At 39.8% G+C, this 24,587-nt stretch overlaps 1 protein-coding gene across 3 annotated transcripts in view; it reads right to left on the reverse strand.

Moving 5' to 3' along the window:
* Positions 1-4,175: 4,175 nt before the first annotated feature.
* Positions 4,176-24,587, reverse strand: part of C1H21orf91 (chromosome 1 C21orf91 homolog) — a 30,666-nt gene continuing 10,254 nt past the window's right edge. For all 3 annotated transcript variants that reach the window (XM_072432140.1, XM_072432123.1, XM_072432132.1), the window contains exons 3-5: positions 12,090-12,584; positions 8,167-8,229; positions 4,176-4,734 (exon numbers count right to left, since the gene is read on the reverse strand). In XM_072432140.1, the coding sequence (XP_072288241.1) occupies positions 4,568-4,734; positions 8,167-8,229; positions 12,090-12,584 (725 nt within the window). In that variant the 3' untranslated portion in view covers positions 4,176-4,567. The remainder of the gene's footprint in view (positions 4,735-8,166; positions 8,230-12,089; positions 12,585-24,587) is intronic.

The following is a 24,587-nucleotide window of genomic DNA, read 5'->3' on the forward strand; positions in this document are numbered from 1 at the left end:
GCTTTGTAGAAGTCTATAGGGATGTACTGAACTGACGCAACCTGGGTGATAGATGTAAAAACCTAGGAGAACCACCAGTCATCAGATCTTGGGAAGCACTACATCCATGATGATAAACAGTTGGTTAGTATAGTGTAAGGGAAGGGGGCACAAAGTATTATAACAACGCTGTGTATGAAAGATCAGCGATTTAGGCTTTGTGAAATTATGCCTTGAAGCCACAGGCATAATGCCATATCAGAGCTGCTCTGTTCCATTATTTGCTTGCTTTGAAATATCAGTTGATGTGCAGTGGCAATGGGAAATTAAAAAAAAACTGGAATTATTTTTGTTTTCTTCCATTACATTTTTTTACATCTTGTATAACATTTTAATATTAGAAATTTACATTTAGGATGTTCTAGTGTATTTTATGACACTGAATTGGCAAACCATACTGAGCTTTTTAATAAGTCAGCCCAGCAGTGGTTTCTGACTTCTAGATTTCTGCAAATTAAGAGCTTTGTGAGCTAGAATACAAAGAATGTGTCCTTAGACATCGTTACTGTAGTACGAATATGAAGGCATATTTCACCATCATGAATGCACATGTAACTGTAGTCTCTAATGAAGGTCATTTCGAGCTGTGGATATATGTAGTCTGCGGGAACCATGCAATAGATGTGCCCAACCACCTTTATACTGAATGGGCAAGAAGACAAATGCTCCGATTTATTAAAGCTCACCATGACTGAAGAGAATAGACTAACATAGGTGAACCTAGGTGATTCAGCAAACCAGGAATAGATTTCCTAAAAATAATTTGCTACTATTTGGCAAATATTTTCAATCCTGGACCAGATCCATTCCTGGTTTGCTGAATACCCTAAGTTCTCCCATGATAATCTATCTTCTACAGTCTTGGAGAGCTTTATTAAATCAGACCCAAAGCATCTAAAACACCCCAAACCCATGAAATGCCATGAAACTTTAACCTTACTTTGTCTGTTGTCATGTGTTACCATTTTTTTTCTAAGACAGGATTACCAAAGATACCCTAATAGTAAAAACAAGACATCCGGATGTTATTAATAATATTTTATTTCAAAACCAATGAAAAAAAAAACAGCACACAGTGCAACACAAAGGTAATGCAAAGCAATGATGAACAGCTTAAAAGCAAAACATGCTAAAAAAAAAAACCTAAATAAAAAATACTTTTGTTTTATTATTATTATTTTTTTTTTATAAAATGCTTTCTAAAAAGCACAGCTTTTTAACAGTGTAAAGATCTTTCAAATACAAAACATACATTGTAAGACATTTCTCAGCCCACACATATAAACACATAAATTGGTTGGTCAGGTAACAATTACCCTAAAACAATCTTGTTTTTTATAAATAAATGAAGAAACTAAACCCTAAAAAAGAAAAAAAAAAGGAAAACAAAGTAATGACTATCACAAATACTGATAAAAAAATACACACAAACTCACAATGAAAACGTGTCTTACTTTGGCAGTGAGGGAAGTACAATAGGATCAGTGTGTGTTGGGAAGTGGTAAAACCAAAACACCGGGCTACTAAATTAAAGCAAAAACACACACAAAAAAAATATGAAAGGCAGATTGTATATTCACCAAAACATTTGACATTAAAGAATCAGGACCCTTCTGAAATAAACAGGGTACCCCGTACTCCATGCCATCTATACAACTGGAGCAACTTTTGGCGAGAGCTGGCAGCAGCTGGTACCAGGGAGGGGAAACAAAAAAAAAAGGCAATGACTTTCCAGCACACAGAAACTATCGATATTTGTCTCCGGGCACACACAGGGGGTGGTTGGGAATCTTTGTCACACTATAACCATCAAGAAATTTCCAAATAATTTGTTATATCTGCCGTTGTAAGTTCTGAAAGATAGGATGAGCTTTGTCCAAACTTTGGAGCAGGGACTAGTAAAAACATTGCCATTCTAAATGCTACTTCAAGAACAGTGGATTTAAAAACTCTGGTTCTTAAATAAAGCAAATTTAAACCTTTAGTTCAGGTCTGCTTTAAGTAAGAAGCCATATGGGGCATTAGAAGGTGAAGGAATGTGATTAAACTTTCACGTCAGATACAATTAAGCAGAGACACCCTTGTGCTTTAGTTCCAGGGCACGCGCCTGGTGTTGGGTCACATGACCCCCATAAGCTTGGCATTGTAGGCAAAGATGTCAGCAGAAGCCACAGTCACTGTGGATTGACGCCAGGTGCAGTGGGACCTGCTTAATAGACCCAACAGATAGGTTTGTACATGCCCCCATTCTGCCCTCCACCCTGCTTTATTATTTAAATTGTAGATTATCACTGTCTACAGAATGCCAGAACAGACACAGCATTCCATACAGGGTTAATTAACAGTTCCTTCCATGGCAATAAAGAAATAATAATGGAAACTTTGGTTGTGCTGAACCAGCAAAATGAAGCAGATTTGTGTATTTATATTTCATATGATAGTCTAAAGCTCATCCTCTAGATTCAGCTCCTAAGGAACTACATATCTCAGCATGCCTCTCCAGCCATGTTGGAAAGTGTTGATCTTCAACAGCAAGAACTGCAACAATTAGGATCAAAGTCAGTTGTGCAGCTTTTACACAATAACATACAATTGTGAATTCTGTACATAGCTTTAGTTAAAGATTCCAAATATTGCAGCGCTGATTGGCCCATTTTTGTAAATGTGTGTGACATTTGCCCATACTCAATGTGCCCAGCATTCAATGAAGTAATTAAGAGGTGCAAAGGAAAGGTGTGTATACTATGGCTTCAAAAGCTCTGAATTTATGCTGAACACTAGAATGGAAATACAAAAAAAAAAAACCCAATGCTACAAATCCATATATGCCAGCATCCGCCTAACTAGTGCATTCAAACCCCTAAAAAAGCAAAGAAAAGGAAAACACAAGTTATAGATAAGAATAAATAAATCCTCTGCCCACAATTGTAATAATGTGTGCAAAGCAGAACACTATATGAAGCAAAGATTTCATAAAGAATTATTACAAAATGTACCAAAATAGGTTTTCTTTGTAAAAAACAGTAGATAGTAAAAGTCTCATTGTAAACATAGAAAAGGGTCCAGAAATATTAATGTAAGCATTTTATACAACACAGACCCTCTTTTCATTTATTCAGGCCTTTCTTAGATAAGAAAAAACCTCTAAATCAGTCCATGGACAACTAGGAGTACATACGGCCTGGACCATTCATGTGTTTGCAGAGTTCTGGTGAGCAAGTACTCAATGGGGTGGATACACAGCAATACACTTGAGAATTCCTAAAGGGAAAAAAAACAGTGCACAGCACCTTTTATTCCATGTTATGGTAAACTGCACATTCATAGCTCTTAGTTTGCACTCTTTATATGCCCTGAAATTGCATTACCAACACTGTAGTCTAAAAGCACCAAGATAGAGCTTTGCTTTCTGCACAGCATACATCAAATAAGGGAAGGTTCCTCTGCTGCACAGAAAAACATTTGCAGTAAAACCTGCATGAAATGGCTGAAATTCTGGCAAGAATGGGGGCTGCAGGTCAAATCAAGCTTGTCAATGATCTCAACAGCTTCTCAGATGCCACGGACACAAGTCTGAAGGCCCTTTGGCTTAATGGAGTCTGGAAGAGGGAGCCCAATTCGGATGAAGTGGCTGAGAAAAAATATGATATGACCGATCCCAAAAGGGAGCTCCTGGTCAAATCACCCAGAAAAACAAACAGTAAATACCCACATATATTACAATATTCTTCAGGCTATTGTCCTGCTCCGCTAAGTATTCTCATGTTTATTGCTGCATACATACAAAGGGCTCAAAGGAACACTGTTCGTGGTGTCCAAGATCTCAAATACCCGAATCATCGGCAATCTGACCACAATTGCAGGAAAAGCACCCAAGGGCAGACAAAAAGCACCCACTACATAAGCCCTAGTTTTAGTAAGTATTATACAGACCAACGCTGCTTTTTGGAAGAACAAGGTGCAACTATAAAAATGTAACCCATAACTTTCCACAACTTCTTCTAATAGGCACTGAGGCTGCATGGTCTGTCACAATACTTGCCAGTATAAAAAGTGGCATACAAGATGCTCCTGAAGAGCAAAGCCAGAGATGTTGTTATAGTATAAAAAAGCTGTTTTTTGTTAAGCAGATGGAGCCATTTTAGATAATTTTTTACTCCAAAACATCCTGCTAATAGTAGGTCGGGCACAGCCCACAACTAACTGTCTCTGTCTGGATAGAAAAATCCTGCACATTACGTGCAAGGGAATCAAGAGCCAGCAATTGTCTTCACAAATTACAAGTTAAATATCTGTAGAAAAATATTTTCTGTATGAAGTTGGTAAGAAATCTTTTCATTCCACAAAAATGGAATGGTTTTAGCATATTCATCTTGAAAGCCGAAGTAAAATGCCAACCACAGAGTTGATCTTTGTACATAGCTTCTCTCTTCCATGGTATGGATGAGATTCAATGGAGTCATCTTTATGGTTGTTTGCTGGAGGCTGATTAGTTGCCCATTCACTGTGCAACCGAACCTTGCTTGCATTAGTTATTGATTGTCAAATTAACTTTCATTCCTGCCCGACCCATCTGGAGACAAGGAAGCTTTGAGCAGTTCTTTAGAAGCTGTTCTATGGCAATGTGACGCACGTGGAGTTCCGATGACAGAGCGTCCTTTTCTTGGACAACGCTGCTGAGGTCCTCAAATACATCTAAATTAAAAAAATATATAAAAATAAATAAATATGCAAAAGAGTAAATTGACAGTTCTAAATACCAGTTTGTCAGGCACAATATGTGATTGGTAAAACACTATATGGGTAAAGTTGTGGGCATTCACTCGTCTATATGAAGTTATTGGTTCTCTTATTAATATAGAGATGGCCTTCCCTGTGCTGTTATAATGAACTCTTCTAAGGAAAGGTTTCCAAGGATTTTCATAGTAAGCAGCTTTCCCAGTATGACTGTGGTTGTTTCCATTCAGCCAAAAGAACATTATGTTCTTCTTATCTTATGTTCTTTCTCATAATCAGAATTCCAATTCATCATAAAAGGTAAACAGAGCTGAAAGCAGAATTAAAGTTCCACTTTTAAGTATACAGATCAGGCAGGTCATTATTGCAGAAAGGTGAAGTCCATTCTACAATAATCTCTCTGGGTTTCTGGTGACAAAGCTGAGCTACACATGTGCAGTGCCAGCTTTAGATACTAGGGTACCCCACATTTCTGGCTTCCTTTGCACATGCCAGTAATGAATGAACGCCCGTGCGCCTGCATGGAAGTTGTGTCGTCCCAAGCTGACCATTGGAGGAAGCGAAGAAAGAACAAAATGGGAGCACCCTGCGAAAGAAAAGGGACAGGCAAGTAACACAGGGTTTACGTTCTTCTTGAAGTCAGAACTCTTAAGGCTACTCCAATTAATCCACATCAACCCACTAAAAACATATATTACTTTATGGGCTTAGCTTTGGGCACAATCATATTGGAACAGAAAAGGGCACTCCTTAAACAACTGCCACTGCAGAAAGCACATAATCGTCTAAAAATTCTTTATATTCTGTAGCTTTATTTACAGCCTTGCCTGGAAATAACTGAACTCATTTGGAGAAATGGCCACATACTTTTGGCTATTAGGCCATATTTCCACCATTTGGATCCTCATCCCTCCACCGTTTAAAGACCCGTAGTTGTCACGTGTGCACACACCGGACTATGTTGGTGCAAAAAAGATAACACGGAACATGTGTGTGCTATTAGATGGTGGCAATTATAATTGGACTTTACTAACAACACAGCCATGTGCATTGCATATGATGAGAGTTTTTTTTTTTTTTTTATTTTACACTCTCAAATATCATCTCAGGTCTTCTAAAGAATGACAACCATGAAAGAGGACTTTACTTTAGAAGAATATATTTCAGGAGTTCAGTCCTCTTCTTTACATACCCCACTTATTCAAATCACTAAAGAAAACCTGAATACAATGAGAGGGTTATATTATGTGAATCACTGTGTTACAAAAATGCCTGCATTCAGTAAAATATGCCACTTAATGCTGTTAAAGCTATTCTGCCTTGTAAAGCAGAGGCTAAAAATAAAAGCTTTAATGCTATCAAGCACTGATAAGCTTTACTGTAACCTATACTTAGCTGGCGGCTTAGATTACTGCACATCTACAGCTGCTGTGGCGATGTTCTACTGATTGCCTGACAATAGGAACCGCTTCCTCTGGTAAAACCTCATTAAAACAAAGCAACTCACTTCAAGAGTGACTAAGCGCAAAAAAAGACATTTTTTTAAAAGACTTTTTAAAAGACAGAATGGGCACAGCCTCAACATGCAGATTATCAGCAAAGAAGTGTAATCTCCAGCTAAAAAATACAAGGGCCGATGGGGATTGAAAGATGGTGGAATGGAGGACGTGGTCCCAACAGTACCACTCCTTTATGGCTTCCTTGCAACTGCTTTAATTGTACAAATTGTTATTGGGATACATATGACAAACATGCCCAGCGGTCAGCTTTGGGCTTTACTGTGAAGGCCTAATGTGCAGCAGACAAGGCTGTAGAAACTGCACATAGATGGTCCGTTCTACTATAGCACAGCCAGTGCTTTATTAGATATCAATGTATGCCAATCTACACAGCTCCCCGGGGTATATTCATCAGGGTATGCATTTTCCTATTTTTGGATTGGTTTTGAGAAGGTGCTAGCATTTCCATCCACACTGTGTAAAAACATAACAAGCAATGAGTGGCCCTACTGTAAAGACACCTTTGTTTGTGTGTTAGGGAAACTGTAAGGCTGTGTACACGTTAGATTTGTGTCATTGGAAAGGATCTTTCACGATCCTTTCCAAGGACAAAAGACTGAAAGATGCAATAATGAGAGCTCTTCCGCTCTATAGAGGGGAGTATGAGTGAACGACACCATACTGCGCACTCTCCCCTTTCATTATGGTTGTCGACCTGCCAGAATGAATCCATGAATGATATCGGACGGCCACTGTACACATGTTAGATGCTCGTCCCATACTAGCCCCAAGCGTTAATCAGATGAGAATCATCTGACGTGTGTATGAAGCCTAAGTTGTGTGCTGTTAGGTATTTTATGAACAGTAATGGGTCGATTTATTGAGCAGTGAATCTGGTATTCCCCAATTAAACACATGAACCAAGAATATTCAACACTGGGGAATGTTTCGGTGATATAAAGGATAAAAGGTCAGCTAGTGGACAATGGGAGTTTAAAGCTGAATTCCAGGCAAGGAGCCCGATAAACGGTTGAGACATCCATTTTTTCCTGTCCATCACTTCCTAAGATCAACACATATCTTGGCAGACCTCATAGGCAGGAGGATTCTACAGCTTACAGAAAAGATATCAGTGGCGTCTCCTACCTACCCATAGCCTGCTAAATGTACAGTAAAAGACAGCAGCAGACTAATAGGCCCATATCATATACCAACTCCGCTGTGCTTTGGCACCAGGTTTACCAGTCCTGCCCCTAAGCCCAAGTGCTATTATACAGGGAAGTGATTCTCAACCATGGTTTGTTCCATGGAACCTTAGGATTCTTCTAGCGGTTGCTAGGGGAGTAGGCAGCACTTTGAGCCTCTCAGGTTTGTTATTACTGATACCAATAATCTTTTTGGCTGTCTGTAAAGCCGACATTCCTTCCACCGACCAATAAGCCAATGCACTATGAGCTGGGGATAATATTATCATCAGGGGTTCCCAAGGACCTGAAAGTTATTTCAAGGTTTCCCCCATATTTAAAAAGTTGGCATAGAAGATTGCAAGAAGCTGATATCAAGTCAAATCAGGATAAACTGGCAGCATAAAAAAGTAAACATATTGGCGAATACAGAACTACTTTCCTTTGTGTATTTTGGATCTGCCTGGAATTCAGCTTTATTATAAAGAGAATGACATGTAATAAACACATCGTTAAAAACCAGGCCATAGATTTCACTGTTCGCAGTTGATAGTCAGGTTTAGATGAATAAAAATCTCTTTATTTGTGCCCGAAGTACACAACAACCTTACACAGAACTTGTAAACACACAGGCAGCGGAAGACTACATAAAGCCGAAGCCCCCTGATCTCCAGAGAACGCCCCAGATGTTTGATTTTCAGACGTACCCTTGATTTGCCGGAGGAGATGTTCTTTTATTCGTCCCAGTTCTTCTGTGTTCATCAAATTCACTAAAAGAGGGGGAGAAGCACACAGTCAGTTACTCAAATATTCCAATAGGAAAATAGCAATCCTTGAAAATTTTAACAGCACACTGAGGTTGACTACATAATTAATTCTGACATTTTCAATATAATGTATTAGCAAGGTCGGTCCACCCTAAATTTGCCACTAGGGTAGACTTATTTGAGCTAAAGGGGCTATAGAACAGTTGCCCCGATCAAGCAATAAGTTCTTCCTACTGACACTCTAATTCTAGTTGCGATCAATACTAAAAATAAAAGCAAAGAATTTTTCTGGTCAACCCATTCGTGACTAGAAAGCAAGGGACCGCCCAGCTTACTTGCCAATTAGAAATAGCTCTTGGCAAATTCTTTTATATCGCACAGCATGTTAGCTGGGTGTCTCCTATTATCACCCACAATCCACTGCAATATTCCCTCCTGGCTGATAGCACATTTGGCAATGCTATGGTACAGTAATTGCTTTATTCCAATTATATGGCTCCTGTGGTAGTTTCATTAAACTGTAGGTCTTCAGTGCCTGGGGTAATATAGAGTTAATAGGTAGAGTAAGCAAAGCTAGAACTGTACAGCGCAGGGGAAAATTTCAAAGTTCTAAAGGTGTACAGGCTGACCAGAATTAGTTGGGCTGAATCAGTTTAAAAAACTTCTGTTAAAAAAGAAACTAGGGAGTGGAAGTGGAACTAAAGTTTTGCTTTCAAAATCTGCAAACAGGAAGGGTTTTATTACAGAAAGGGGTAAAGTGATATCCCTTCTGCTATAAAACATTCTTACCTGCCTGCACTTCTCATCAGTCAAAAATTGCTGACCAATCAGCACAACCTGGTTTCCTCTGGATGGCTGAAGATCAAAACAAGAACAAAGCGAAGGAAGAAGATGGCGGCTTCCTCAATGGAACAGGGACAGGTGAGTGGATTTTAAAATTTTACGATAGGACAGGTAAGGTTATTCTCTTACAGAAGTAACATTGCCTGTCTCTTCTGCAATTTTTTTTCTTTAAAAAGTGTTTTGTTCCACTTTAAGGAACCTCACCTCCTATGTCAACAGCAGGATCTACCTTTCTACTGTTGATAACAGTGTTCAGTTTTTCCAAGCATTTATCATTGTCAGGTGGAGCTGTGGAGCTACGGCTTTTCTCTGATAAAGTTGAACTTTCATATGGCCATTTTGACTTCCTGAACCGGAATTAGGATGTATAAAGACTTTGTTTCCTTTTAGTTCTAAATATGTGTTTTGGATCATAAACCCAAATATTAATGGCAGGGAGTTAGCACAATAGTCAAGGAGTGGGCATCACGGTGGCTCAGTGGTTAGCAATGTGGCCTTTGCAGCGCTAGGTCCCAGGTTCTTTGCAAGGAGTTTGCATGTTCTCCCTATGTTTGTGTGGGTTTCCTCTGGGTACTCTGGTTTCCTCCCACATTCCAAAGACATGCATTTAGGTTATTTGGCTTCCCTCGAAAATTGTCCTCGTACTGTGTTAATGACATGACTATGGTAGAGACATTAGATTGTGAGCCCCTCTGATGGACAGTTAGTGATGACTATAGACTTTGTACAGCGCTGTGTAACATGTCCGCACTATATAAATACTGTGTAATAATATTAATCTTTAGTAAATCATTAATCATATTTTTTTTTTCAGTTTGAAGTTACTTCACACAAAACGCACACCAACATTCCTGCAAACTTCTGGTGGGCAGTGATCCAGTCTGAACTTGCTAATAGTTTACAGTCACTTTGCAGAGACTTTAGCAGAACTAGACGGAGCTGTACTGATTTCCACAGCGGGGGAGGCTCAGCACTAGAGACCCATGAAGTCTCTGCTATTAACTCAGGTCTATGCAATCAAGCAGCAAGAGCCATGCCATAGATCATAATGACAACGTCTGCCAGCATGACTTTGTTAGAGGGCAGGATTATCTCCTAAATCGGACAGGTGACACAGAATGGAAATGGCATGAGGTGCGCTGAAAAACTGCCGACTCATTAAAATAATTTAACTTCAAGTTAATGAATTCTAATTTCTCCTCACTCTCCAAATGAAAGTGGTATGAACACGAAAAGGTAAATTATCATCCTATAGAAATGTGAATTGTGTCCAGGTAGATCCTTCTGTCCTGAATTTATACTGAAAAATATTAGTGATCTCCACAATATGTAAAATGTGCAAAAGTGTGAGATCATCCAAGACACTGCTGACGGCTGCTAGTCTAAGCTCTTTATTGGAGATTTATTACCCAGTGTTTAACCCGGGTGGGAAGAAAGTGTAGGTAGGTGGTGGCCCTTGTAATGTGACCCAACTCTTCATTAACCACCCAAAAACAGCCGGGTGATTACTGAAAAGTGCCAGGTGGTGCGCCCAGCTAAAAATAGCTGGGGAGAACATTGTTACCTATTAAAAATGTAAATCTGTTTCAGAGGAAGCCAAAGAGGTGGAACCTCTTGCATACATTGGTTAACAGATATTGGTTGTTCTTGCTTTTAAGAAGAATTTTTAATATTGGCCATCCAATAACAGAAGATAATCTCATTGTTCCCAAAAGTAAAAGCCACCGTCCAGTGCTGACAGGACCAGGACCTGTCATGGCTGCATTAGGGGAAGCCACCATCTTCACCTTCACTTCAGAGAAGTCCGAGATTCTCCTCCGCCACTGGATGACAGCTAATGATGCAACTCCTGCCCATATCTCTGGCTGCACACAAGTAAGTCTGTGCCATAACTGGCAAGATTGCTGGGCTACTTGCTGGAGAGGAAGCTAAATCTGTGAACATGCAGTCCTAAGCTCTCCCCTGCTTCATACACTCTAATCACCTGTGGTTTTCTACCCTGTTGTTATAATTTCAGCAGTCATCAATGAGGTCATCAATCAAGCTCCAACTACAGGAAGCAAAAGTTCTATTCTTACAAAGACACCTTCACACAAAGTGCCAAACAGGGCATGGAAAGTCTGTAATGAGAAAAAGGTCAGCTGTAAATAGCTATCTGAGGACTAGTCTTTTGGTGTCCCCTGCCTTCCTTTTTGGGCACAGGTTTCACACCACAAGCCCTGTTTCAAGTCTGATATAATATGGTCAACAAGATTTACACCAGCTGACCAGCAAACAGTGTTACATTGGAATATAATGGACAATATTTCTGCACTCTATTACATCAGGTATATGCAGACAAGTTTGCACATGTTCAGTGCTTATCTTTGAACATTTATAACATGCAAAGAATTAAAAAAAAACATTTACATGAACACAAGCTTGCAAAACCTAAAACACTTATGTGTACTGAGCCAGTCATGGTCCATTAGTGTTACGGTCATTCAAAAGCGACAACTTTTCTAAGGCATGCAAACTTCTTAAGGCAGTTAATAGGGTTGTAAGGCAATGTAAGAGATGTGACCTTGCTCTGGCCTCTGAAGTCAGTCACTGGGACGGAGATGCAGAGTGGGAAGACAATAAAATTACTTCTTTATAAACACCATCAAGCTTTCTTAACAAAGCAGAGCGAAGAGCGAAAATTCATCCGCGGCACATGCAAGTGAAGTCAGGATTGTTGGGTCTACCTGACAACAAAACTAATGCTGTGCATGCCCAGCTCAGCTTTGTCGCCAAAAACCCAGAGTGATTAGGCAGGTAGGAGAGATATTTGAAGAAGGGACATCAACAGTCTTTTTGCAACAATGACTTGCCTGACCGAGCATTTGTAAAACTTTTGTTTCACTATAAGTGGAGGGTGGTGGAAAATAGTTGTTTACTGTATATGTGTAAACAAAGTACTGCAATGGAAGAGAGCTAGGAAGTAAATGGATGCTATGACGGTTGAACACAGTAAATTTTAATAAGTTTAACAAACTTACATTGCTCGCTGCTGTATAGCTGAGGTCTTCTTTGTGCAGTAAGTCTGGATTCCAAGGCAGATTTCTCACTCGATTGGCTGGTACTTGGCCACAGCTGACTATTGCAGAAAGCAGTCCTGGGATTTTGTAGAGTGTTGCTTTGTTCCATACTACAGCTAGAAAGGCCACGTGTTCCTGTGTCCAGCCATTTCTCAGAGTAGCGTGGTACTTGCGAGTCATACTGGGGAAGGAAGGACCCGTCATTCAGCTGCCTGAACTTATAAAGCTTTTGAGGAGTCTGTTTGGAGCACTCTGTATCTGCGTACAAATCTTTATTCTGTGCGTAGTGGACAATCTGGCTGATCTTTTTGCTCAAGATGTTTTTGACTTCCTCATAGGGACTTTTAGGGAGTTTGGAGCGGGAACAACCCTGGTTTGCAATCTTATGAAATTTCTCAAAACAGTCTTTATGTCCTCGTACAGAGCTGGTGTGCAGAAGATCAGTCCTGGGGATACCTTGGAAAAAACAAAGAACAATTTAAATATGCATTTATATGCCAAATGAAATAATTTATTTTCCACCTGATAAAAAAAAGCCATTAGAACAAAAACAACAAAGCGATGAGTAAGAGCAGTAAAAAAAAAAAAAAAAAAATGTAAAGTGCAAATATCAAAAACAGATAACAATCACCAGCAAATGGTATCAACTATGTCTGTTCATTTTGTAAACCCTGCCTATGAATTTCTATTACCTTCTTTTTAGTCTAATATATTATATTGTGCTCTACTACAGGGATCTGTAAGCATTGTTACCAGTTCTCTCTAGAGACTTCAAAGCAGCTTCCCTTTTTTTGTTTTAAAGAAAAAGAAAGGAGGAGGTGTTTTTAGTCCTAATACACTGTCCTTAGGTGACTAGGCTGCATAGGGATACGGTGTGGTGTTGTGACCCAAGGACAGAAAATATGTTGTATGCAAGATCAGAGGATTAAAACAGGGTTCCGTCCTATCCATGGACCAGTAAAACTCCAATCGATTACATTTTTGTTCTCTGGTGTGTATACTTTTTATAGCCAAAAAGAGGGTTATAACCTCAATTAGAGCTTTACTGTTGTGTCTCTCCCAATGCCAGGAAATGAATGAATTCAGTCTAGTTTGATCAGTAGAACATGTATATAACCAAAGGAAGACCCCCTCGGTTCTCATTCACTCCTGTGCCAGCTTGCCTAGAGTTTAAGTTGACTGTAGGCAATATAAAAATTGGACTGGAGTGCATGATGTGACCAATTCTTGTCTCCAAGCTATAGAGAAGCACTATAAATGTCCCGTTTAGCCAATGGTGGAAAAAGGATCAACAGATAGTCCAGTAACTCCAACAGTAAAAATATCTGTGCCCTACTTCCCAATTCTGACAACTTATCTCAGTCATAATTAGGAGTGTTCCACATTGCTTGGTTGTTTTTCAATTGTATTACAGCAATGTCAAGGTAAAAGGAGGAGCAAACATATCTGGAGGGCTACAGATTACACTGCTAAAGTCCTCAGTAGGGACAACTACAAGAGCCTCTGGGTGTATTGGTGCTTTAAAAACAAATGCTGATGTGAATCTGGCATCCCTATTTTTTCCTCATATACAATAAATTTGTTTTTTTCATTTTTTCGCCTAGTTATTCAATTTTGCAAACACACTGGTGTTTGTTGAGGTTACTATTGAAAATACCAATGTTTCACTTTGTTTTTAAACAAGAATCCCGAATGGTGAACTTTCTTTCAACGCTGTACTTCAAGGCAAACTCTGAAAACTATTCTTCCAAAGGATTATGGTTAAAAGTACTTATACTTTTTTTAATGGAATCGCCTGTTTGCAAATGAAAAGCTTAGTACCCAGGGCTTAAAACGAGACTGAAAATGTTAAAAGAATTTCCCTCTGAACAGACGGCTTGTCCTGAAATCAGGTAGGACTGTGGAACAGAGATAGGATTGAGAATGTTTTAATTTCACGCTTATTAGCCGATTTCACAAAGGGATGTGAAATTCTTGACAGGGGTTGTGGACATGAAACGTTTGACAGAAGGGAATGTAAAGAAAAATTAGGTCACTTGTAGTCTTAATATAGTGTGAGACTTTTTCCCGCTTAAAAAGGGAACGTATTACAGTCCATGTATTATGATTAGAAATTCACAGTTATTGGTTTTCAGACCATACCATATGGGAAGCAAAGTGGCCCATCAGGGAGCACTGATCCCCAACATATAGGGGGGAGGACTAAGCACCTTGGGTTACATAATTTTGACTTCAGAACTTAACTCTAATTTATTGTTTGCAGGCCCAGATTCCCATATTGCTCAGAGTGAAGAGCCTTAACTTGAAACTCATCTTAGAGCAATGTCCTGACCCTACCACTCAACAAGCCTATTACATAGCTATTTTGTGGCGTCTAAGCTTCCATCACTAGACATCTGAATGTCTACGTATGAGTTCAAACTCACAACAGAGATGGACAAATGTACATGAATAGTGGGGGCAAACTGAAATGGGAAGTGGGAGCCAAATAAAAAAAAAATGAAGAGCCGGTAACCAAAGTATTTAATGAAGAAACAAACACCAAGGTGACCTGTTGACAAGGATTTGTCAAGTGTATGAGAAGTAATGATAGCAATCCTTCTTGTATTTTTTGGCAATTGACACCCCTGAAATAGTAGATATGGGTAAAAAATTGAAGACAGAAAAGCAGTTTTTTTTGGCAAAGTATGTTTGTATTAAAGTTGCTTTTACATAAGTATTATAGGAACAGCAAAGTCCAACAATTGTAGCAAGTGGTCATGCCCATTCGAATATCATGGGGTAAAAAGACCAATAACTATACATAAAGGATCCCTGACTAGGTAACAACAATGAGGGTTAAAGATATGTGTCTCTTGTCCTGACACGTTTTGTTGCGTGGCTTCCTTAGGGGAATCGAATGAGACCAGTAATACATGTTACCCAATGCAGCAAGTCGTCTCATTCATGCTGGGTGTTCACAATGATGAGAGCGAAATAGAAGGATCCGTGTATTCCAAAATGCATCCACTATGAGGCACCTATGTCAGTCTACAGCCTGTGTAGTTTAAAAATGGCAGTGAGGATTTGTCAAGCTTTGATTTAGGAAGTTAAAAAGATAAACATTAGGCACCTTTTTGGTCTCAGCTTTATTTTTTTAAACTATAGCTACAAGAAGCTTAGGCACTGTAGCATTTTACTTCCTTTTCCATAGACTTTTTGTCAAAAAGGCCACCACTCATGTCACATGATCACTCTATAACAGCCTTTCGCAACCATTATAACTTTCAGGTCTGAGGGAACCCTTCTATAATTATTAAATCCACAGTTCACAGTATAATAGCATGGTAGTCAGTCGGAAGAATGCCTTTTATATCCCTGGCCATTGGTGTCACTTAACTGATCCAGGAGGCACAAATTGCTCATTGCTCAAGGAACCCCCATCAACCTCTGGAGGAGCCCTGGTTGAAAAACAAGGCTCCATAATGACATTGAGAGCTGGAAGTCCTGCATCTCCCTTTTATTGTAATTATAGCTTTAGGAAAAAGCCTAGTCATGGAATATCTACAATGCAAATGCACACTTCTGGTAGTACTTTCATGTTTTGTAAATCTATTGTTGGACCCTATAGTGTACCTCTAAGTAAAATTTGGGTGTGTAGGAATTATTTACTTAAATGACAGATATGATTGAAATGAGTGGACATTGGAAGAATATTCTGTTTTTCCAATTCTGGTAAATGCTATACCATTCGGAACTCCAGGTGGCCAAAAAGAAAACAGGAGGAGACCACAATGAAACAACAGGAGGTTCTACATACTCTTTATCATATAATATAAAAAATACAATTCTAGGGATACATGTTTAGAAGTAATCAATTCTGAATAGAAAGAGAAAACCAATTTGTAGAATAAGTTGATTTTCTATGACCCTGTGACCTTGTCTATGTGCTTTGTCATAAACATTTAAACTGTAAGTCTTAATGAGCAATGTGAGCCACCATTGTATAAGTTCTTTAAAATTCTTACAATTTAAGATTTCATTCCACTAAAAAGACAATGAATTGAAGTTCCCTAAGCAAAATGACCAGGCCTGCCCCAGAAAGGCTGTTTATGTGGTCCTCTAGGAACAACGTTGTGCAGCCTTGTCGTAGATAGACGAGCAGCTAGCATATTCCTGGCTAAACTGGTCAGCTGGGATTTAGGCTTATGTGCTAAATTGGAAAGAGACAGGATAATAAAGGCAGACTCTCGTCTGAGCTCAGATACAAGCCTCAGGCATGGAATGTGCATCTCCGGCTCAGAGCATATTGCTAAAATACAAGGCTGGAGGCTCGGGTTATCCTTCTGTGGATAGCGGACAAATGTAGCTGAGCAGTTGGCAGCTGGGTAACCGTCCCCCTGCTTCACATATATACAGCAAATTCCTAACTGTGACACATACAGAACATTGCAGAACTCCTCCAGTATACATAGTCACACTACTGTATATCACAATGCAAGCCAGGCTTCCCCATTACGCATAGCAGTTTGTATGACATTGCATTCCTAATAAAAGGCACAATATATGTGTATGCAACAGACACAGAAAAGTCAAATCCAGCATGTTTGCAGTTTAATCACAAAACAATCATAATATCATCATATTATCTTCCAAAAGGTTTCATATACGGCATCAAAAGTTACAAGAGATGCCTTAGACATCAGCAATGGTTGCCACAGACTTTTGGACATTTTGGAACTTCTTTATGTTGATGGCCACTGGTGACCTTCTGAAAATATTTGCATTTCTATTTTTGGCTTCAATGCATTCTAGGTAACTAACCCAAGCGTGCAACAAGCCAGGTCAGCATTGCTAATCTGCATATATGTTTAGGGTTACAGACCCGAAATGGCTCTGTATAAAGGTTAGGAATTGAATGGGGCAAAATGTTACCCACCAAAAAGATTGGATGAGCTGAGCATGAGTCTTCTGAAGGCCTGACATAAGGCCACAAGTTTACCATCACTGAAGTTCATGCTCTGAGTTGCAGGAGAATTCTGGTGGAACCAAGGCTGAAAGAACCAGCACTAGCTCCACTTTTCTCCAAAAACAAATAGTGCTAAGGCGGCACACAGACCACTGGCTCTAAACATCAAACCCAAGCAACTCAAGTTTGCTCAGATCACATTGGGCAATCCAACAGGTGTGGTAACAAGCAACCAATAATACACTAAAGTAGAGCTAAAAAAATAAAGGCTAAAAAATATCAGAGAGGGGCTTTGGAGCGTGAAGACTCCTCGCCATTTAAGCCAACAAATGTCATTTTATAGAGAAGGAACCAGTCAGCAATCGCCTGCTTGTTTAACCTCTATTATGTTTGTGCATTTTGTGTTGTAAGCGGCTAAGCATTTCTTTATGTTGATGGCCACTGGTGACCTTCTGAAAATATTTGCATTTCTATTTTTGGCTTCAATGCATTCTAGGTAACTAACCCAAGCGTGCAACAAGCCAGGTCAGCATTGCTAATCTGCATATATGTTTAGGGTTACAGACCCGAAATGGCTCTGTATAAAGGTTAGGAATTGAATGGGGCAAAAAGTTACCCATCAAAAAGATTGGATGAGCTGAGCATGAGTCTTCTGAAGGCCTCACATAAGGCCACAAGTTTACCATCACTGAAGTTCATGCTCTGAGTTGCAGGAGAATTCTGGTGGAACCAAGGCTGAAAGAACCAGCACTAGCTCCCCTTTTCTCCAAAAACAAATAGTGCTAAGGCGGCACACAGACCACTGGCTCTAAACATCAAACCCAAGCAACTCAAGTTTGCTCAGATCACATTGGGCAATCCAACAGGTGTGTTGGGATCGTATGGTAACAAGCAACCAATAATACACTAAAGTAGAGCTAAAAAAATAAAGGCTAAAAAATATCAGAGAGGGGCTTTGGAGCGTGAAGACTCCTCGCCATTTAAGCCAACAAATGTCATTTTATAGAGAAGGAACCAGTCAGCAATCGCCTGCTTGTTTAACCTCTATTATGTTTGTGCATTTTGTGTTGTAAGCGGCTAAGCATGACTTTAGTCTTTCCACTCCATCAAATGACATTAATCCATCGGAGACTGGGCACTTACCACTGCCCCAGAATCACAGTTCTCAAAGCCTTTCAGCTAGGATGACTCTACAATCATTTTTCAATTCTAGACACAATAAATGGCTTTAGAAATTTGAGGCACTGTTATGTCAATAGAAGACAAAGAAAAATCTGAATAGTGAAACTTTTGTCAAAGTAAGCAGCACATATTACCAAACTAGGAATATACATACAATCTTAGGAAAAACAACAAACTTTTTTTTACTGAAAATGAATATTTGTGTGTTTTCAAGTCTACTAATGGTACAATGGAGAAGTGTGTGTCTATGACTTCTCCTTCCCAGTTATCTGGTGTGGCTTCAAGCATGGTGAGGGCCATATAACAAGATTTAGGGTATTCAACAGTCCAAGAAGGCTGTGGCTATAGCAGTTGAGTGTGCACACCGTGGGCCCGATTTATTAAAGCTCTCCATGCTTTAGAGGATACACGTTTATCAGTGAAACTGGGAGATCAAGCAAACCCGGAATGGATTTGGTAAAGTCATTAGCTATTTGTTGGCAAATGTTTTGGATTCTGGACCAGATCCATTCCAGGATTATCCAGGTTCACTGATAAAAGAGTATACTCTCTAGCCTTGGAGAGCTTTAATGAATCAGGGCCAGTGATGGGTACAAGCTAGCCATATGGTACCATGAAGCCGGAAAATGAGGGTGGGTGAAGTATGGCTATATGGTTTACAGACCACAGCTGTTCCCTATGAACAAACTATAAGCAGACCCTTTTTACTGAAAAAACAAAAAGTCTCAGAGTGAAGCAGTATAAATAGCTTAGTGTTAGAACCAGGTTCTAGCTGGGTACTTTTTATTTATTTAACACAACAGGTTGACTTTAAATGGAGAGCCAAGCAGTATGAATGTTATATTGCTTGGTTTTTATATGGTAAAATTCAGAGCAGAATTTAGCAAGTGCTAAAGAACAGAACAGAGATCTTTATATGTCCCATGTTCTTTGCAGTAAATGGGCTTCCTGAGTTCAGTCAGTAGAGACATGCGCAAGTGCTCAGCTGTGGAATGAGCATCTGTGTGAGCAATGCAGCCCAGTTTATATTCTGGAAGTGCAAGCGACAAAGTAAGGCATAAAAACTGCCAGAGAACCCTTACGATGCAGTAAAACATCAAACCTTTAAAGTGGCTTTGATCTAAGACTTGGCATAAAAAAAGTTTGTTAGAAGCAGTCAATGTGATGTTATAGTTACAGGGTCACCTTAATTTTTTTTTTAAAGGCACATGTTAATAAAAGATGAACTTAAAAGGACACCTGATGGTACAGTTTACTTGTCTTTGTAACACATCGATGGGTCAAATGGCAGTCTTCATCATTGGTTTTAATTTCTCTTGCTGGCTTGAGGAAGTACTGACATACAAGCCAATGAGAGAGACCATAGCGGGGACATAAACCCCAAAGTGTGTAAACACTTGTAGAGGGGAGAGAACATTGAAATGGTGGGTTTTCCAGAAATGGGTTCCTGGAAAGATAAGTATATAAAGTCATCTTTTAGCAGGTGTGTTAAAAATGAAAAATGGCTCCCATTGCTCTGTGATATAATGTTAGGGTTAAACGACATCTTGGGGAATTTGCATAGTAAAAGTATAGGGATTACTGGAATCAAGCAGGATATATGGGTGTGTGCGGTATCTTTATGATGTCTGTGCTTGTGTAGGCATGTTGGATTATACATACAGTTTTCATAACAGATTTGCTTTAAACAAGTTTTTTAGGATTCTGCAAAGATCTCAATACATCTGAAAAAGCCAGTATATGGAGTACAGATTCAGGCTCATTCCCCTATTCCAGTCCACATTTATTTTAAGCATTAAAGTGCAGTGACCGGAATCCTTCCAAGCCTGTGGCTACACCTTTTATAGCTTTACTCTGGGGTGCTGCAGTGTTGCTCTCCATTCCTGCACAACATAGGTTAAATGCTAATTAGGCAAGGTAGAAAAGAAATTAATACAAATACGTATTTAAACCTCAGTAGCAGAGGCTTGGTTTGTTCCACGTAACCAGTCTCTCGGAGCCGCTTTACGTTGTTACCCTGCCAGCTGCAGTTCTGACATCACACACAATGCAGGGCTAATGCAAGTCCTGCATAGTAGGGAAGGATGGTGAAGGCGTGTTATTTCAGCATGCCAGGACTTTGGATTCGGTGCCACAAATATCAAAATTGACACCTTATAAATGAAGAAAAACAGGAGTAGGACAGAAAGAAAGTTACTAGAGAACTTTACTTAGAGAAATTCACACTGTACCAAAATATAAATACAGAACAATAAAGTTATATTACATCATATATTATATATATCATCATAGTTTTATAATAGATATATAAAGTTATATATAAATCAGCATTTGTTTGTGTTAGAATTGCTAAGCTAACAGGAATTGACTTTCTATACAAGTCAATGCAAAGAATCTTCTGGGAAATAAGAAGGTTGAAGCAGCTTAGAATGTGATCAAAGGTAGGTCAGAAACAGGTCAGAAAAACCTGTGAAGACATTCTGAATGATCCCAAGCTAATCTGAATTGCAAGTAAAATGCTGCAAAACAGCAATGTGCAAGCACTCGTTCTCTTTAAGCTACACAGACTTCAGCAACCAAAAAGTTGCCCGAGTCATAGCGCACACTGGGCTATAAATTCCAAAATGGTTAGATCAAGGCTGCCACAAGCAGTTTGAAACCTCAATTTTTGTAGCAGTCTCCTTTAATATACAGAATAGCTCCCGTCCCATGCCATAGCCTGTATTCTTGAATTAGACAGAACATATCTCCTGGGTAATATTGAAAAAAAATGCCTAAAAAAAAACAACAAAACAAACATTTGCCAAGTGAAACAGAAGCCCTGACTGTGGAAACATTTGAGCGGTTAATGTGCTATGCTAAATGTTATCTCCGAAATAGAAAAACAACAGCACTATATATTCCACAGATAATGGCGCTTCCATTTCCACAGGGTGAACTTCTCCCAGCTCATTAGGTCTGTTCCATGTAATGTACCCAGCGCCGTTAATTTCCCATTATATAGCCTGATTACGCAGATTTTGGAGATCATGCTGCAGAGGACAGTGAGCACTCCGCATAGGGAAGTTCATTTTTTGCACCTCACTGCACACAAAATAGAATACCTCCATCCTTGCTCAAATGTAATGGAATGTAAACATTGGGAAGAGATACGCAAACAAGGAAACCCTTATAAACTATGAACAATCCTCTTCAATCTATTATGAATGCTGCAGCCAGACTCATCCATCCTTCCCACCACTCTTCCTCAGCTGCATCTCTTTGTAGTTCTCTCCATTGGCTTCTATTTCACCTTTGAAATCAAATTCAAGCTCCTGTGCTTTGCCTTCAAATCCCTCCACAGTTCTTATTCTAGTTACCTTTCTGACCCCTAAGCTGCTGTCTTCGGTCCTCCAACCTACTAATGACTTCCTCACTTATAACCTCATCACACGAATGGCTCCCAAGACTTTTCTTAGAACTGCCCCGACTCTCTGGAATGGACTTCCTCATCCAAGAATAAGCAACTGGAATTAGGACTTGTCCAATCAATTTTTAGAGTATCAACCATAAACAAAGCTAAGTGGAATTATTTTGATCCAAGCCAATGTTTTCAAGTGATTAAACATATATAGTGCATGGCCAGCCTTAGAGGAACTTTATTACGCAGGGAGATCCTCCAACTTCAAAGAAAAAGTTATCAGTGCCTAAGTTAAGATTAAAAAAGCAACAATGAATTTGCTATCCTAATGTAAATATCCATAAGAGTTTACAACATCTCCAAAGAAGCTTCACATCTTTTCTCACACTGATTATCAGCCTTGCTTAAGCACTGATAAAGAACTGGACAAATCAAGGAAAATGGGTAAATACACACTTGGAACAAATCTGGGCCATCAACTCGTCTGCACTCTGGACTCCTTGTCAACATCAAATTGAGCTCTGGTTCCTTCTCCTAATACCTAGTAACACCAATCAGATGACAGAAGAGGCACTTCTACTGCAAGACTGATTTAACTAATGTGAGACAATCCAGCATAAAGGCAGATATTATTATAGTAAAATATATGAGCTCAGAAAATGGGGTGGAAATTAACCAAAAAGCACATGTATACCTTTGTTGGGTCAAACACCTATTGGTTAGAGAAGTCTTTCTCAAACATAAGGGAAAACATGAACATAATTTTCAGGTCAAACCCTGCTATAATTTCTATATTAACAAATCACTGTACATTAGTGTGGCGGTCAGTGCCTCCTACATTGCTGGCTAATCATCTTTAAAGATAGGCAAAATGATCGCAAGAATCAGCTTTAGTTAACAGGGAAACACAGCATTCCCGAAGTGCACTGGGATGAATTAATTCTTACTCACCTGCACTTGGTATGTCATCATGGCATGGTCACTCAAACTGGCTGAAGATCGTCCAGAAATGGCACCTGGCACTAGAACGCATACAGATGAGCCAGCTGGGTTTAGATCTGCTTTAAGTTGACCCAAGAGGTCCATGGTTCAAGGAACCCCTAGCTACCTCTGGAGGAACCCTTGGGTTCCACAGAACACTGGATGAGAAACACTGAGTTAGACCATGTGACTAATTTGACCCCATGTTTAGGAGGTGTCTATGTAAATACTGGAGACAATGGCTAAGCTTCCAAACTGTATTGGAAAAGTTTTGTGTTCTTTTTAATATTGCAACTTTGCTTTCAAACCGATTATAGCAATGAGGCAGCAGCTGGGCAAATTAAGACTGAAAGGGAATCAACTGGTTAATAAATTTATCTAAATAAATTGGGTGTGGTTTAAAGACCAGCATACCAACTGAGAAATTTGAAATAATTCCAAAGTTAAAAAAAGAGGATGACTGACTCTACAGAGCCATGTCAGAAGAGAAATCCTTCCCTTATGCCAACAACTTGCAAAGTAATGGGATTGCTAACAGATTAATTGTTATCTTTGGAGTGGTCTACTATAGCCAGACCAGAAAAATGCTACTCTCCATCCTTCTGGAAGGGCACAAATAATTGCCTGTCAACAACCATCCATAAAGAACACGATGCTCCGTACTGCAGTTTGGAACCTTGCTCTAGGATAGGCAATGTAAAAAGAAAGTTCCCACACAGAAAGCCCTGTTCATGCCTCTACAGATTTACATACCATAATTTGCAGAGGAACGCCACATTTGTTCAAACAGCCCTAGAACCAGTATGTGGCATGATTATGTACAGATAGAATGTGACAGGTTCCCTTTACAATAAACAGAATAAATAGGATATAATATCAGAATGGGGGACCTAAAATAATGAAACATTCTAGAATGTGGTAGTCATGTGATGCACAAGACCTCTGGAGAAATAAAGCAGTTTTGGCAGTAAACACTTGAGCCAGCACTATATAAAATCAATTTAAACAAAGTTATCTAGTTTTGGAATGAAAATAAACTCAGACAAGCTGCAGATAATGTATAATCAGTGTCAGAAGGGACATTGAGAGTATGGCAAGTGCAAGACATATACAGCGACTTGTTGTTAGAAGGTTCGGAAAACAGGATGTTGGACTGAGAAGGAAAAATTCCACAGAGACCACGGTGAAAATAGACGAAGACGGAAAAGTTCCAGCCGGCTGCTGTAAACAAATCCGTCACGATCAGGCTTTTGAAATAAGGATGTGCTTAGCTAGACTGATATGGGAAATGGAGCCTACCCACTGCAATTAGATTTTACTTTTCATTTCTTTAGAGCACAAGAACTACAGGAAAAGTAAAAATGTTCTGAAATGATCAGAAAACATTGAGTTATGTGCCACTTGCTAGTTCTTTTTTTTTTTTGCAACAGAGTTGCAACAACTTCTGGTTTCAAGCAAAGGGTCCGCAGCAGCATAAAGCAGGACCACTCCAGGCGAAAAGGCCCCGGCCGCAAGAGGCAGGACCGCTCAGATCGAAGAGGCCTACGGCCGCAAGAGGCAGGACCGCTCAGATCGAAGAGGCCTACGGCCGCAAGAGGCAGGACCGCTCGAGGCGAACGGTGGGGCCCACGGCCGCAAGAGGCTGGACCGCTCGAGGCGAAGGGGCCCACGGCCGCAAGAGGCAGAACGGCTCTAGGCGAAGGGGCCCACAGCTGCAAGAGGCAGGACTGCTTGAGGCGAAGGGGCTCACGGCCGCAAGTGGCAGGACCGCTCGAGGCGAAGGGGCCCACAGCCGCAAGAGGCAGGACCCCCCTCAGGTGAAGAGTCCCTAGCCGAAAGGTCTTGGATTGTCCTTGGCACAGCAGCAAAATGTCACAGCTTTACTTTCTGTATCAGGGGTAAAAATATGAAATCAATGATTTGCTTAATATTGGTAAATCTAAAATCA

This window comes from Pyxicephalus adspersus, chromosome 1, assembly GCF_032062135.1.
Source record: "Pyxicephalus adspersus chromosome 1, UCB_Pads_2.0, whole genome shotgun sequence".
Classification (NCBI taxonomy): Eukaryota; Metazoa; Chordata; class Amphibia; order Anura; family Pyxicephalidae; genus Pyxicephalus; species Pyxicephalus adspersus.